The 17,053-nt window shown below is 36.0% G+C and overlaps 1 protein-coding gene across 2 annotated transcripts in view; it reads left to right on the top strand.

Moving 5' to 3' along the window:
* Positions 1–16,190, top strand: part of C10H12orf50 (chromosome 10 C12orf50 homolog) — a 31,544-nt gene extending 15,354 nt beyond the window's left edge. Inside the window, exons 6-12 of one of the 2 annotated variants that reach the window (XM_059934726.1) lie at positions 6,319–6,429; positions 7,607–7,714; positions 9,070–9,186; positions 10,640–10,744; positions 10,996–11,199; positions 12,600–12,692; positions 16,165–16,190. In XM_059934726.1, the coding sequence (XP_059790709.1) occupies positions 6,319–6,429; positions 7,607–7,714; positions 9,070–9,186; positions 10,640–10,744; positions 10,996–11,199; positions 12,600–12,692; positions 16,165–16,190 (764 nt within the window). The remainder of the gene's footprint in view (positions 1–6,318; positions 6,430–7,606; positions 7,715–9,069; positions 9,187–10,639; positions 10,745–10,995; positions 11,200–12,599; positions 12,693–16,164) is intronic. The other variant, XM_059934727.1, reaches the window with a different exon arrangement.
* Positions 16,191–17,053: the final 863 nt, after the last annotated feature.

Raw genomic sequence — 17,053 nt, 5'->3', positions numbered from 1 at the left:
CACATTCACAGAAAGATAGACAAGATGAAAAGGCAGAGGACTATGTACCAGATGAAGGAACAAGATAAAACCCCAGAAAAAAACCTAAATGAAGTGGAGATAGGCAACCTTCCAGAAAAAGAATTCAGAATAATGATAGTGAAGATGATCCAGGATCTCGGAAAAAGAATGGAGGCAAAGATCAAGAAGATGCAAGAAATGTTTAACAAAGACCTAGAAGAATTATAGAACAAACAAACAGAGATGAACAGTGCAATAACTGAAATGAAAACTACACTAGAAGGAATCAATAGCAGAATAACTGAGACAGAAGAACGGATAAGTGACCTGGAAGACAGACTGGTGGAATTCACTGCTGCGGAACAGACTAAAGAAAAAAGAATGAAAAGAAATGAAGACAGCCTAAGAGACCTCTGGGACAACATTAAACGCAACAAAATTCACATTATAGGGGTCCCAGAAGGAGAAGAGAGAGAGAAAGAACCAGAGAAAATATTTGAAGAGATTATAATCGAAAACTTCCCTAACATGGGAAAGGAAATAGCCACCCAAGTCCAGGAAGCACAGAGAGTCCCATACAGGATAAACCCAAGGAGAAACACGCCGAGACACACAGTAATCAAAGTGGCAAAAATTAAAGACAAAGAAAAATTATTGAAAGCAACAAGGGAAAAACAACAAAAAACATACAAGGGAACTCCCATAAGGTTAACAGCTGATTTCTCAGCAGAAACTCTACAAGCCAGAAGGGAGTGGCATGATATACTTAAAGTGATGAAAGGGAAGAACCTACAACCAAGATTACTCTACCCGGCAAGGATCTCATTCAGATTCAATGGAGAAATCAAAAGCTTTACAGACAAGCAAAAGCTAAGAGAATTCAGCACCACCAAACCAGCTCTACAACAAATGCTAAAGGAACTTCTCTAAGTGGGAAACACAAGAGAAGAAAAGGACCTACAAAAACAAGCCCAAAACAATTAAGAAAATGGTCATAGGAACATACATGTTGATAATTACCTTAAACGTGAATGGATTAAATGCTCCAACCAAAAGACACAGGCTTGCTGAATGGATACAAAAACAAGACCCAGCTATATGCTGTCTACAAGAGACCCACTTCAGACCTAGGGACACATACAGACTGAAAGTGAGGGGATGGAAAAAGATATTCCATGCAAATGGAAACCAAAAGAAAGCTGGAGTAGCAATACTCATATCAGATAAAATAGACTTTAAAAGAAATAATGTTACAAGATACAAGGAAGGACACTACATAATGATCAAGTGATCAATCCAAGAAAAAGATATAACAATTATAAATATATATGCACCCAACATAGGAGCTCCTCAATACATAAGGCAACTGCTAACAGCTATGAAAGAGGAAATCGACAGTAACACAATAATAGTGGGGGACTTTAGCACCTCACTTACACCAATGGACAGATCATCCAAAATGAAAATAAATAAGGAAACAGAAGCTTTAAATGACACAATAGACCAGATAGATTTAATCGATATTTATAGGATATTCCATCCAAAAACAGCAGATTACACGTTCTTCTCAAGTGCGCATGGAACATTCTCCAGGATAGATCACATCTTGGGTCACAAATCAAGCCTCAGTAAATTTAAGAAAATTGAAATCATATCAAGCATCTTTTCTGACCACAACGCTATGAGATTAGAAATGAATTACAGGGAAAAAAACGTAAAAAGCACAAACACATGGAGGCCAAACAATAGGTTACTAAATAACCAAGAGATCACTGAAGAAATCAAAGAGGAAATCAAAAACTACCTAGAGAAAAATGACAATGAAAACATGACAATCCAAAACCAACGGGATGCAGCAAAAGCAGTTCTAAGAGGGCGGTTTATAGCTATACAAGCCTACCTCAAGAAACAAGAAAAATCTCAAATAAACAATCTAACGTTACACCTAAAGGAACTATAGAAAGAAGAACAAACAAAACCCAAAGTTAGTAGAAGGAAAGAAATCATAAAGATCAGAGCAGAAATAAATGAAATAGACACAAAGAAAACAGTAGCAAAGATCAATAAAACTAAAAGCTGGTTCTTTGAGAAGATAAACAAAATTGATAAACCATTAGCCAGACTCATCAAGAAAAAGAGGGAGAGGACTCAAATCAATAAAATCAGAAATGAAAAAGGAGAAGTTACAACATACACCGCAGAAATACAAAGCATCCTAAGAGACTACCACAAGCAACTCTATGCCAATAAAATGGACAACCTGGAAGAAATGGACAAATTCGTAGAAAGGTATAACCTTCCAAGACTGAACCAGGAAGAAAGAGAAAATATGAACAGACCAATCACAAGTAATGGAATTGAAACTGTGATTAAAAATCTTCCAACAAACAAAAGTCCAGGACCAGATGGCTTCACAGGAGAATTCTATCAAACATTTAGAGAAGAGCTAATACCCATCCTTCTCAAACTCTTCCCAAAAATTGCAGAGGAAGGAACACTCCCAAACTCATTGTATGAGGCCACCATCACCCTGATACCAAAACCAGACAAAGATACTACAAAAAAAGAAAATTAAGGACCAATATCACTGATGAATAAAGATGCAAAAATCCTAAACAAAATACTAGCAAACAGAATCCAACAACACATTAAAAGGATCATACACCATGATCAAGTGGGATTTATCCCAGGGATGCAAGGATTCTTCAATATATGCAAATCAATCAATGTGATACACCATATTAACAAATTGAAGAATAAAAACCATATGATCATCTCAATAGATGCAGAAAAAGCTTTTGTCAAAATTGAATACCCGTTTATGATAAAAACTCTCCAGAAAGTGGGCATAGAGGGAACCTACCTCAACATAATAAAGGCCATATATGACAAACCCACAGCAAACATCATTCTCAATGGTGAAAAACTGAAAGCATTTCCTCTAAGATCAGGAACAAGACAAGGATGTCCACTCTCACCACTATTATTCAACATAGTTTTGGAAGTCCTAGCCATGGCAATCAGAGAAGAAAAAGAAATAAAAGGAATACAAATTGGAAAAGAAGAAGTAAAACTGTCACTGTTTGCAGATGACATGAGACTATACATAGAGAATCCTAAAGATGCCACCAGAAAACTATTAGAGCTAATCAATGAATTTGGTAAAGTTGCAGGATACAAAATTAATGCACAGAAATCTCTTGCATTCCTATACACTAATGATGAAAAATCTGAAAGAGAAATTAAGGAAACACTCCCATTTACCATTGCAACAAAAAGAATAAAATACCTAGGAATAAACCTCCATAGAGAGACAAAAGACCTGTATGCAGAAAACTATGAGACACTGATGAAAGAAATTAAAGATGATACCAACAGATGGAGAGATATACCATGTTCTTGGATTGGATGAATCAATATTGTGAAAATGACTATACTACCCAAAGCAATCTACAGATTCAACGCAATCCCTCTCAATTTACCAATGACATTTTTTACAGAACTAGAACAAAAAATCTTAAAATTTTTATGGAGACACAAAAGACCCCGAATAGCCAAAGCAGTCTTGAGGGAAAAATATGGAGCTGGAGGAATCAGACTCTCTGATTTCAGACTATACTACAAAGCTACAGTAATCAAGACAATATGGTACTGGCACAAAAACAGAAACATAGATCAATGGAACAAGATAGAAAGCCCAGAGATAAACCCAGGCACCTATGGTCAACTAATCTATGACAAAGGAGGCAAGAATATACAATGGAGAAAAGACAGTCTCTTCAATAAGTGGTGCTGGGAAAACTGGACAGCTACATGTAAAAGAATGAAATTAGAACACTACCTAACACCATACACAAAAATAAACTCAAAATGGATTCGAGACCTAAATGTAAGACCGGACACTATAAAACTCTTAGAGGAAAACATAGGAAGAACACTCTTTGTCATAAATCACAGCAAGATCTTTTTTGATCCACCTCCTAGAGTAATGGAAATAAAAACAAAAATAAACAAATGGGACCTAATGAAACTTCAAAGCTTTTGCACAGCAAAGGAAACCATAAACAAGACGAAAAGACAACCCTCAGAATGGGAGAAAATATTTGCAAACGAATCCATGGACAAAGGATTAATCTCCAAAATATATAAACAGCTCATGCAGCTCAATATTAAAAAAACAAACAACACAATCCAAAAATGGGCAGAAGACCTAAACAGACATTTCTCCAAAGAAGACATACACATGGTCAAGAAGCACATGAAAAGCTGCTCAACATCACTAATCATTAGAGAAATGCAAATCAAAACTACAATGAGGTATTACCTCACACCAGTTAGAATGGGCATCATCAGAAAATCTACAAACAACAAATGCTGGAGAGGGTGTGGAGAAAAGGGAACCCTCTTGCACTGTTGGTGGGAATGTAAATTGATACAGTCACTATGGAGAACAGTATGGATGTTCCTTAAAAAACTAAAAATAGAATTACCATATGATCCAGCAATTCCACTACTGGGCATATACCCAGAGAAAACCATAATTCAAAAAGACACATGCACCCCAATGTTCATTGCAGCACTCTTTACAATAGCCAGGTCATGGAAGCAACCTAAATGCCCATCGACAGACAAATGGATAAAGAAGTTGTGGTACATATATACAATGGAATATTACTCAGCCATAAAAAGAACGATATTGGGTCATTTTTTGAGACGTGGATGGATCTAGAGACTGTCATACAGAGTGAAGTAAGTCAAAAAGAGAAAAACAAAAATCGTATATTAATGCATATATGTGGAACCTAGAAAAATGGTACAGATGAACCAGTTTGCAGGGCAGAAATTGAGACACAGATGTAGAAAACAAACGTATGGACACCAGGGGGGGAAAGCCACGGGGGGGTGGGGGTGGTGGTGTGATGAATTGGGCGATTGGGATTGAATGTATACACTGATGTGTATAAAATTGATGACTAATAAGAATCTGCTGTATAAAAAAATAAATAAATAAAATTCAAAAAAAAAAAAGGAACTCAGAGAAAAAAATACATGGTTGCCATGAGTTTAAGTAGTTTTCTTGCCCCTGGGATGAGCTGAAAAACAAGTTTTGCAGGAGTAGGAGAGATCTGAATTCTATTCTCCTCTTTAAAAGAAAAAAAAAACGATAGTTGGCAAAGTCTCCCAGAATCAATATGAGTATAGCATAAAAAGTAGAATGCCTTTCTTGCAAGTACGTATGTGTGGCAAACTATTTAAACATATGGCAGTAGGTGGCAGCACCATGCCATCAGATGGTAGAATAATCAAAAAGACCTAGCTGATAGATGGGAGCCATCTAGTGAAGGACAGGTTTCTTGAATTATGGAGACAAGAAAAAATAAAACAATAACAAAACAAAAACAAACACATTAGCAATGAATATTAAAAATGGCAGATTATAAAGACAATTTTATGCATTTTTGCTTTATATTATGGCTTTAAAAAGCTTTTTATTTTTAAATAATTTCAGTTAACTCATGAATACCCCTTACCCAGATTTCCCCAAATGTTATCATTTTACACATTTGATTTTTCACTCTCTCCCTCTCTCTCTCAACACACACATTGTTGTTATTTTTTCAAATTGTTTGAGAGTTAGTTGCAGGCATGATGCCCCTACGTAACTCTCACCCAAATGCAGTATAAATATCAATATCAGGAAAGTACTACTGATTTAATATTATTTACAGACTTTTTAAAAAAATTTTCACCAATTGTGCCATAAATGTCCTTTATAACAAAATGAAGTTTTTTCCCTGGTTTAGAATCCAGTCCAGAATCACGAGTTGTATCAGATTGTCATAGCTCTTTTATTCTCCTTTTAATATTTTATTTTTGGAGAAAATTAGTTAGAGATGTATCAGGAAATGGTGAGAATTAATTATCAGTATAATTAGCATTTTTTAATCAGTAGTTGACCCTAATACTTTTTACTCTGTTCATGGTTAGTAGATGAAAACAAAATAAATATTACAAAATTCATTATATGAAAAGCACATCAAATAAACTAAATATACATACACTATAGAGTTAGATTGCTTAAATTTTTTAACTGCCACTTGATACGTTATCCACATAGGAAAATAAACTTGCCTTCTGCTTTCCTCCTAATTATAAATTGGCTTAAAATTTGTATAATTATAAATTTATTGTTCATCAAATCATTGTGCAAACAATATTTCCATTAACTTTTAGGCTTTTTACTGTCATCATAAATTCTATCATAAACTTAGGTAAATGCGTAATGGTTCCTGGAGTGATTTTTTTTTTTTTTCCTAGGGGACAGTCTGACAGTTCCAACAAAATTCAGCCTATTTGAAAGGCAAGGTGAGATAAAAGCATCACTGGATAGGAAACCAAGGACTGACAGTGCTGCTTTTGAAAATGGAGGTAAGTTAGTTTATTACTGATTGATTCTGAGTATGTCACCATATAATAAATGAGTCTGAATTTTCTCTCTCATAACTGATTTGTTTCATCAACATCTTTTTAGCATTTTATTCATTGGCTTTGGATAAACTCCTTGAGGTCAGGAATTGTGTATAATCAATTGCTCTAGACGAATCTCTAGTAGAATGTCTGGCACATGATGTGCACTCCGTAAATATTTGTAGAATAAATGATTTTACATTTAAACAATTGAATGACTAGATGTATAGAGATGCGTTTATAAAATTTACAGATGACTGGAAGTTAATATGCTGGAATAATGAGCCAGATTTAACAACGTAAACTCAAACTGTGATAAACATAATCTCTTGCATTTAAGTCCAAGACATTACCGGTAGGTTTTCTTCAAGTTGGGAAAGACCTGACATGATATATATTGTGAGGAAAAAAATAAATGTTTTTGTTGGCCACAAGGTTTCAAAATAATTCAGTAACATGTGTCAGCTACCGAATAGCTAAGGTAAACTTACACTGAATTATTAGGAGTAGTATAGGAAAATAATTAAATGTGATAAGTCATTTAAAATACTCAGTAGAGTGTATGACTTATAGAAAGATGCTCTATAAATGTCATCTATTATTATACTAGTTCCACTGATTTCTGTACAGGGTAGTCCACATTTGGGCATCATTTTTAAACAAGGTTACTTGAAACAAATATTTTATGTTAAGAAAGGGTAACTTGTATGGTGAAGGATCTGAAATTAAGTATTTAAGTAATATTTAAAGCAACTATGGATATTTATCCTGGAATATAGAAGATCTTTAAGGAACATAAAAACTGCTTTCATATATCTGAAGATATTATGTGGAAGATAAATTATATTTACTCTGAGTATCTCTAAAGTGTGGTAAAGATTGTTATATGGAAAATTGTGTTGACTGTGTGCATTTTCTTCCAATTATCTGTAAATGTACATACTGTATTTTCATATATATATATACACATGTATTAATCGAAACATATATATGTATAGAGATGGTGATGGTATCACTAAGAAGTATTTACATAAAAGTGTGCAAAAGGGGTATTTTAGGGGAGGATTATCCTGTATTAAAAGATAGTTTTGTACAATTTTCTGCCATCATTGCCACTGACAGTAAGTTATTGTCATAGGAGGTGACTGCTACATTCCACAGAGGATCATATTTCTTGGAGTAGATGAAAATGAAGCTTTAACTGAAGAGAAAGAAATCACGATGTCGAAATGTTCAAATGCTAAAGGTAATGAGACAGTCTATATTTTGATCCATTTGTAATTTGTATAGACAATTTAAATATAAAGCATGATTGTTGTAGAGGCAAGGTAATAAATAAAAATATACACAGAATACACTAGGTAGGAGTCAGAAGCCCTAAGTTTCCAGTCCTGGCTCTATCCCTAATTATTTGCCTATGGGGCTTCATCTTTTTTTAGCTTCAGTTTCCTTATCTGAAAAATTAGCCTGTTGGACTACATAATTTCTAGGAGTCTTGCTAGCTCTAAAGTTATTGGTTCTCTTAAATGGTAATACCCAGTCCTCTAGTTTTTTTTTTTTTTTTTTTTCAGCTTCCAATATTCAGTGTGATTGAATTTTCTTAGAAAGCTTTGTTTGTGAACATATATATACTGAGAAGAGTATTAATTCTCATGCTGACTTGCCCACTTTATGATTGTTACTAATTATAGTCTGTGAATAATCCAGAGATATGATAATAAAATACATCCTCTATAGTTTTATGCTGCCTTTATCGTGCTTAGAATCCCCCAGATGGGACCTCTGCTGGGCAGCTCTCTCAGTCACAGACAGTACAGCTGTCCTCTAATTAGAGGACTTCACATGTTCTCCATCTAAGTATTAACCAATTACATCTACTGTTTTCCCCACCATTAAATAAATATTCTCAAGAACAGGAAGACACTTGTGATCAAATTCTCCTTATGGAAAATTATATGTAAATCTTGTTTCCTCTCTTTTGCTCAATCCATCAAAAAACACACACCTCTAACTACACTAATAACCATAGCCACCATTCACGTGTGGCTGTTTAAGTTAATTAAAATTAAATAAAAATTTTAAAATTCAGCTCATCAGTTGCACTAGCCATATTGCAAGTGCTCAATATCCACATGTGACCAGTGGCTATCATTTCAGATAGCACAGATTTAGAATGTTTCCATCATTGTAGAAAACTCTATTGGATGGTCCTGCTCCAAAGCTTAGAACAAGTGAAGATTGTTACAGATATTTCTTCATCCTTGGTTTAAATTGGCACACTTGATGTAAAATTGATAACCTTTTATTTTTTTGTATTTTATTTTTTTATACAGAGGTATTAAAAATATTGCCACAAATATATAATTTACATATTGAAGATAATGGCTGTTATCTCTGAATTTTTTATGTTTTGTTAGTGACAAATTTGGGGGACTCAGTGTGGTAATTAGGGAATTTCAGTGGTGGGTTCTAAAAATTAATATACGTATATATATTTTAAATAGGTATGCCCATCATATAATGCTTGCAAAGTGAAATACCAACTGAAACACTTCTTTTTACTAATAGTGACATTCTATTTTCTTAATTTGCTTTTAAAAGATAACAAGGACAGTCCTCATCCAAAGCGTTCCCTAACTACCCGACTAGTACCTACAACGCATGTATTAAATGCTACTGAGAATATCAGTATGAAGTGCAGAGAGGACCCCTCTTCAAGTGAGACATCAGCTCTATCACTTTTGGGCCTTAGATATATTTGCCTTATCATGGATTTGTTTTGCTTATTTGAAGGAGAATTTTAAAAAAGAAAGAAAAAAGGATGGTTTGAAAACTATTCAGGATTAGGAATTAAAGACACAATATTCTTCTAATTGACAATGAATTGTGATGTAGGTCCTAGTAAATTTTACACTTTCCCACTAGATTAATTTAGATATTAAAGTTAATAATATACTACGTTCTCTGAAGATTCATTAGTACATTTTAAATTTAACCTGTGCTGGGATACGTTGACAAATTTTTATTATGTTTCAGATTATTTTTCTTGATTTGGCTTCTCCTTGCTATTTAGTACTTGGAGCTTCTTCTCTTGATACAATTAAGGCTCATGAATCTTCCTGTTTCCCTCCCTCCTTCCTTCCTCTTCCTTATTTCATTTATTGAACCCCTGTAATATTCTTCAGCCCCAGCTGGGAAACAAAGGGAACCGTGATGGTTTACCTCAGAGAAGCTTAGTTTAGTGACACTTGTGAAAAATATGGTTTCCAAGTTCTAGGAGTGGGAGCATGAGAGTAAGGGTGGGGCATGATGTTTGGAGCGGAGGTGGTGAATCAGAGCTTCACTGAAGGCTTACTGCTGGAGCCGAAGATGAGAGCTAGGGCGAAGAGAGATTTATCAGCCCGCTGTAGAGAGCTAACGTAATCTACAGAGTGAATTTGATGTTCATTTTCTCTGCGTAGTAGCTACTTGTGAATGTTTAGGATCTCCACACAGAGAAATAATAAAGAATGCTCCTCTTTACTAAACCGTTTTAAGATACTCTGGAGAAATGTACCTTAGATATTCCTGGAAAATTGAGCATGCACATAAAATTTTCCGTGTAAAAACATACAAGCAAGAAGTGAATAACTTAGTGATATTAGCACTTACAAATTCTGATTACTGAGGCTTGTTTCACCAAACTACCTATACCCCCAACTTCTTAAGATCTTAAAACAGTAAGGTAATAGTCATTAAAGTATTTTACACTAATCCAACTTCTTAAGAAGTAGTAGTTTTGGCTTAAAAAGTACAGAAAGATTTATGTTCAAAATCACAATTCTAAAACTACTTAAAAATAACATTATAATGGGATATATAATTATATTTGGATTGTAATTTTATGTTCTTTTAAACCTAAAAAGATCCACACATTCCTTTGGAGAAAAGCATTTTTCTCCAAAGGAACGTTACTTATTGAAAGTTTTCTCATCAATCAATTTCCAAGATAGATTTTTTTGGTACTTAAAATTAAATCACCCTTTGTTCTAGAAAGTAAAGTATTGGGGTGGTACATTTATTTTTTTCTCTTACTTGACATGTGAATGCACAGATATGTAATTATCACCTACAGTAATTTTCAGATGAAAGCGTCTCTTTAAAAACTGTAAAAATTTGTATCTTCTTTAAGTACATGATGTCCAGCCAGTGAGGAAGCCTCATTTTAAAGGCGTGAAAAAAAGAAAATGGATTTATGATGAACCAAAGAACTTTCCTGGCCCAGGAATGCGGAGAGGTAAAGTGTCTATGTATTTGATATTCCTAAATTGTAATTTGAAAAGAGATGAAATAATATTTTCTAGCAGAAAAACAAGTCATTGTCATGCAACATGTTATTTTAGATGTCAGCCCAATTCCTATAAACTTAGTTCTTTTAGCTTACATTATCTTCCATTGTGCTATCAAACATTTAAAGTGCAATATGTTATTTACAGGTGTGAAACCAGCTTGTTTTATCCCTCACTCTCTTCCCCTTTTCTTTTATAGCAGTACAGGCTCCAAATCCCCAAAATAAAATGAGTTACCATCGCAATAATAAAAACGGAAATTCTGAGAATGCCTCCTATATCCATGTTCAGAGAGATGCTGTCAGAACTGTCTCAATGAATGCACCTCCCCGCAGCAGGCCCACAAACGGGTCCTACGATAAAGTTGATGTTAACAAGGAACCCAAATTCAACCTCTGTTCAGGTGGAGTTCTACACTTATATAGGCTCTTTACTCATGTCTGTGGTTTGCATTCCCATGGAATTTCCTGATGGTCCAACCAATCTTAATTGCTATCCACCCCCTTCTTTTTCCAGGCCATCACCACCGTAACATCTTAGAAAACTAGTAAGAGGATTTTTGTCCATGTGCAGGAGTGCACATGATTTAAAGGATATTGGAGAAAACATGTTGGGTGCAGATGGCTTGACATGACCCTCTAGAATTCTGTCTCAGAGCACTGCACTTTGTTCCCCCTGGATAACTTTATTTCACTCTTGAGGATTGTTTTTGAATGGTTGACATTTTCTTGTTCCACTGACTGCATTGTTCAATTATCACTTTCTGTCTAATGCTGTGGTTTTTCTTTAGGCCTTCACGATTACTTTCTGAAAGGGTTAGTTTGGGGGTTAATTGCAATATTTTTGACAACCTCTCATCTCTCCGACCCATGCCCAGATTGCTTCTAAATCATTTCATCATGTAATAGGCAAAGTCATAGTATTTCTCAGGAAGTACAAGGACGCAAGGGAGGAGGGAACCAAATCTCTCTTTTTTTTTTTTTTCCCTCTCTCAGATGAATTTGGCTCTTTTAAAGTTGGGTTTGTCTTCTCAACTTAACAAAAGGTCACTCAATTCCCTGTAATTTCATGTCTGTGTTTTCCTGTGTACACAGTCTAGTTAGTAGAGTTCTGAATGTTGTGTACTTTCTGAAACATAAGTGAAAACTCTATGTCTCTCTTAGGTCCTCCTTTTACAATTTAAATAGAAGTTGGCTTTTAAATTATTTTCTTCTATTTGTTTTAGAATGGAATGATGTATGGATTTATATATAAAAATAAGGATATTCTTAAGCGAAACAGACTTTTAATTTTATTTACTACTATTATTTTATTATTAATTTTATTATTATTTTACTGTGAGTGGATAGCTGTGAAGAATACAGTAACTACCGGAACAGTTTGATGTCACAGTCTAGATTTGTGTTAAGATGGCCTCACCTACCTTCTTTCCTTCCTTCCTTTCTTTCCTTCCTTTCTTCAGCTCTGCAAATGTTAACAGAATTTTATGTAAAATCATGGTAAGGCCAGGCAATGAAACATTTTGATTACATACATGTATCATACTCTTCTCTAGCTTAGCCTCGTGGGAGCAAACCTTATTTGAGGAACTGAACAGTCAATTAAGAGATGTATAACCGTGTTCATTGATAACTTAAATGGTTTTAATAAGCTCACTTGTATCCCTGATGCCTTAGCCTTGAAATGGTAAAATGAATTATTAGAGAATAGCTTCACCTCTGAGATATTTATAACTTTGAAATGCTCCTGGAATATGATTTTTACATTATAAAATATTTAATTCCTGTTTCCTTTTTCTCTCAGATAAATATATGTCAACATCATATAATGGTTCAGCCTGGCAAAAAAGAATTCCTTTTTCAAAAACATATTCAAAAACTGAAAAGATATATACAGGTAAATATTTACTAGTGATTTTAATGTATCATACAATTCTGAAAATAAATGACAAGTTTTTAAGCTCAAGGAACATATTTTAGAAAATTTAGAAAGTTTTCACCATATACCTGAACATAATTACTTGGAGTTTAGTAGATATCTTCTCTACTAGTAATTTATTTATTTATTTATTTATTTATTTATTTTTATTTTTTTTATTTTTTTTTTTATAAATTTATTTATTTATTTATTTTTGGCTGTGTTGAGTCTTCGTTTCTGTGCGAGGGCTTCCTTTAATTGCGGCGAGCGGGGGCCACTCTTCATCCCCGTGCGCGGGCCTCTCACTATCGCGGCCTCTCTTGTTGCGGAGCACAGGCTCCAGACGCGCAGGCTCAGTAGTTGTGGCTCACGGGCCCAGTTGCTCCGTGGCATGTGGGATCTTCCCAGACCAGGGCTCGAACCCGTGTCCCCTGCATTGGCAGGCAGATTCTCAACCACTGCACCACCAGGGAAGCCCTCTACTAGTAATTTAATTTTACTTTTTTATTGTGTTTTCCTTTGCCCATTTTTATTTTATCAGAAATCTTTTGATATATTTCTCTCCTTAGAAGCATAGCAGTTTCAGCAGTTATGTAATATAAGATGCATTCTTTGTTGAACTACAAAGCAATATATAAATCCATATTTTGACACAAAATATTAAAGCCCTACTATATCCACCATGGACACATATTGGCTGGTGCTGGCTGACAGGGCATCTAAGACGTAGTTTCCAGGCTGGGACGTTCAAAGTGACTATGGTCTCCCCCTGTGCTCTGTGCTCTGGGAGGGCGCAGGGATTCCAGAAACCTCCTCAGTGTAAAGGTTTGTAGCAGATCCGGCCTCAGGTTTGGGATCTGGTTCTTCTACTAAAAAGTTTGGTGTCTTCTCCCAGCTTATTCGGGGGCTGGCTCAGTAGGTTTGGAAAACCGCACAGGATAAAATGGTTTCAGTTATTTCTTGGAAAACTGAACCTTTCAGAAAAAGACCTAGATAGGGAGTTCCTACCTAAATCAGTAGCCTAGAACTTTCAGAATCATCTGAAATCCATAAAGTCTTATACAAGAGGTTCCCAGAATGAATCAGAACACATCCAGACTAGAAACTGTACACTTTCCAAAATATACAGCTGAGATCTTCTAAAGCAGTATTTCCCCATAAACTCTTGACTATAACTGTGATGCAGTATGCAGACCTGTATATATATTTATACTGGAGTCAGTTGTTTTCTTTTTTCCCATCTCCTCCCAAATCATATTGTACTGCAAGAAAACTCTGCTGTGGCACTATTTAATTGATTATATTTCCTCTTCATTTCACGTGGGTTGCACTTAATTTTGGGGGGAAGGAGGTGAAAAGGCAATGAAAATCCTAGATTAAACTACCAATTGTCAAGTCACATCTTTTTCTCCCATGGTTTCCTTGTGGGTGGGATGTTATTTGGAGCATTAAAGGATGTGCTTCTCACCCCCCTGCCCCTGTCCCAGTGACTACTCTTGTATTGCAGCAGCCTTCTCCCCTCCCATCCCACACAGTGAAACATGAATCACCAAAGGATTTGGAGAAAGGAGGGGTCACTTCAGAGTATGAAGCATGTACCATCCACGTATACCACAGGAAAAGGGATGTGACAGGGGATGTGAGCCAACAAAACTGCTCTTTTCTTTCAATCTGAAGAGTAAGGAGGAGGGTATGGAGAGACAGCAAGAGAGCAAAAACTGTGAAGCCATTTACGCAGTACTAGTTCCCTCCTCCCCTTCTCCTACCACCTCCAGCTATGCCAGGGCCCAGGGATAGAAAGGTCAATGATAGAATTCCTCTGGAAATTTTAAGAATCTGAGTATAAAGAGGCTCTGCATTGTACTTCCCAGATGCAATCCAGGGGGGAAGCTTTGGAGAGTTTCTCAACGCCATCTGGTGGTGGGATTGTGGGGAGGACGAGGCATGTCTAACGCAAGAGGGCTGGAGACAGAGCCTCTTGAGATTGCCGAGCTCCAGGGTTGCTTGGGAGGGCATCCCATAACCCTGTGAGTTTCAAGTGAGAGTGAGTTCCTGGGAAAGAGGACCAGCAGGTCTACACAAAGTCTTCTGGCTAGGCCTAAAGGGATAGCATCAAAAAGATGCCTTTGTGGTTGGGTGCTATTCCGGGGAGGACTCAGCTGGAACCTCAACCGTTTGCTGTGCCAGGAAGTCGATTAGAAACCAAACCATCATCCACTGATCAAACCCCTGTTACGTGAAGTATGGTCTGAGGGCCACCAGCAGTGATATCACCTGGGAGCTTGTTAGGAGTGTGGAATCTCCATCTCAGACCTACTGAATCATTATCTGCATTTTAACAAGATCCCCAGGTGATTAGGATACACATTAAAGCCTGTGAAACCTTAGACTATGTTATCTGGGCCACTGTTCACCAGCACAGGACCCAGACCTTGTTGAAACCCAAGATTGTTGAGAGGACATTCTTTTCCTACCTGTCACACAGCAGGAACCATCCTCCCCAGTCCCAACCCTAGAAATTAGGATAAGCAGCAGGAAGGTAGGGGAGGGAGAAAAACCCTCAGAATTTCAAATCTGAATGTGATTGACATATGCATGTGAAGTAGCTAAGAAAGCACTGAATGGGACTAAGTTTATATGCACATTTTCTACATCAGGCAGAATGGGAATTTAGAATCAAGAAATTAAATAGAATTATAACAAAATAAAGTTAGTGTTCTTATTTACCTGAGCTTTTGCTGGGAAATGTGTAACCCCTAAACTCTTATCCTTTCCGGTTGTTGTTGTCATCACCAGAGTAGGGAGAGAAGGAGTAGCTTGTGCTTCCTCCCCTGCACTTCCTGCTAGGGCACAAAGGAGAGATTTCAGCGTTTCCCAGGGGACAGGTGGACTGCTGGAGAGAGCCACTAGTCTACTCCTCTAAGGAATATCTGGAGCCAAGGCCTCAGAAGTGTAACTGGGTGAGAGGAGTCTTTGGGACAATGTTGGCTGCTATGAGGCTAATGCAATAAGAGAGGAAAATGTGTCTGCGGGAATCGAGGAAAGGAGCTGAAGGCAGTTAGAGATGTCGTTGTCAGCCTTTCCTTGAGGCCACCTGTCCTTTCTGATAGGCATACAGCTGGTGTGACTGGAGGTGCCTTTCTCCAGAGGAGGGAACATTCATTCTGTTCATTCTGGGTGCCCCATGGCGCAGCCTTCTATATACTGTAGTATTATTTCCATTCCTCTCCACCCCTCCATCTAAATTCAAATCACAGCTAGCGGGCTTCAGAAAGAAGTGGAATTAGTTTGAATGGCATTCTGAAAATTTATGAATTAGAACAATAAGCTTAGTTTTTGTTTTGTCTTTAGATTTATGGTAAGTGATTAGCAAAAGAAATGCAAATTTTTGGTACCCTGAAAAACGCTGAAAAAGAAAATAATTGAAATATTTTTTCTATTTTATTATTAGAGCCAAGAAGAAATGGGAGCAAGTAAACCTGGAGGTTGAAAGAAGAGAAAAATGAGAAAAGAGAAAAATGCCAGAGATCATCTGGTTTACAATCAAAATGAAAATTCAAAGAATGAGATAACTCAAGTACTCCATACTGTATACTGGATAGCCAAAGATGATAATTGCAAATTCTGAAAATAAGATGCAGGAAGTACATTGTGCTCTTTCAAAACTGATAAAAATGCAAATTACAAACAGCTGCCTGTGTATTTATATAGGTCTGGAATTCATTCAGTGCATTGCCACAAACATTTAATAAAATTTAAAAGTTTGACAATTAAAATCATTCTTTAGTTGTAAACTAAGATTGCACAGATTGAGGAGTAAAACTGTGCCTTTGATTTCTATTTTGCAATATTCTTTAAGGAAGAAACCTCACATTTTCTTTCTTTACCTAGATTTTAAGCTGGGCGTCGGTGATAGTTACAGATAAAATGTAAACAAATTCAATGAAGTCCCAGGATTACAGTTTGGTGGTGAGTATGAGAGGAATTCTAATAGAAATACACTTCAATGTGTTGTAGAAAGAGACAAAGATTGGTTTATTATTCAGGGCAGTTGCTGAACAATGTCTTTTAATTGGCAACTACAAAATCTATCTGCTGAAATGTGCTACATTCAAAACTGAAAAATAAACATTTTCCTACCATGAAAACAAAAATTATATGATCATACTGGAGAAAAGAACTTGTAAAAGAAAAAAAAAAAGTGAATTAATAACGTGGTATCCACAAAGTCTAGAGTGAGCTTTTAAGGCTTCAGTAAACTCCAGAAGTATAAATGCTTACAAATGTAACAACTATACCCCAATTAAGAAAAAAAAAATATGAGAGCAGTATAAGTAATT

The sequence above is a fragment of the Balaenoptera ricei genome, chromosome 10 (genome assembly GCF_028023285.1).
Source record: "Balaenoptera ricei isolate mBalRic1 chromosome 10, mBalRic1.hap2, whole genome shotgun sequence".
NCBI classification, from domain to species: domain Eukaryota; kingdom Metazoa; phylum Chordata; class Mammalia; order Artiodactyla; family Balaenopteridae; genus Balaenoptera; species Balaenoptera ricei.
Note: the sequence above shows the minus strand (reverse complement) of the source record. Positions and strands in the feature narration are given on the sequence as shown.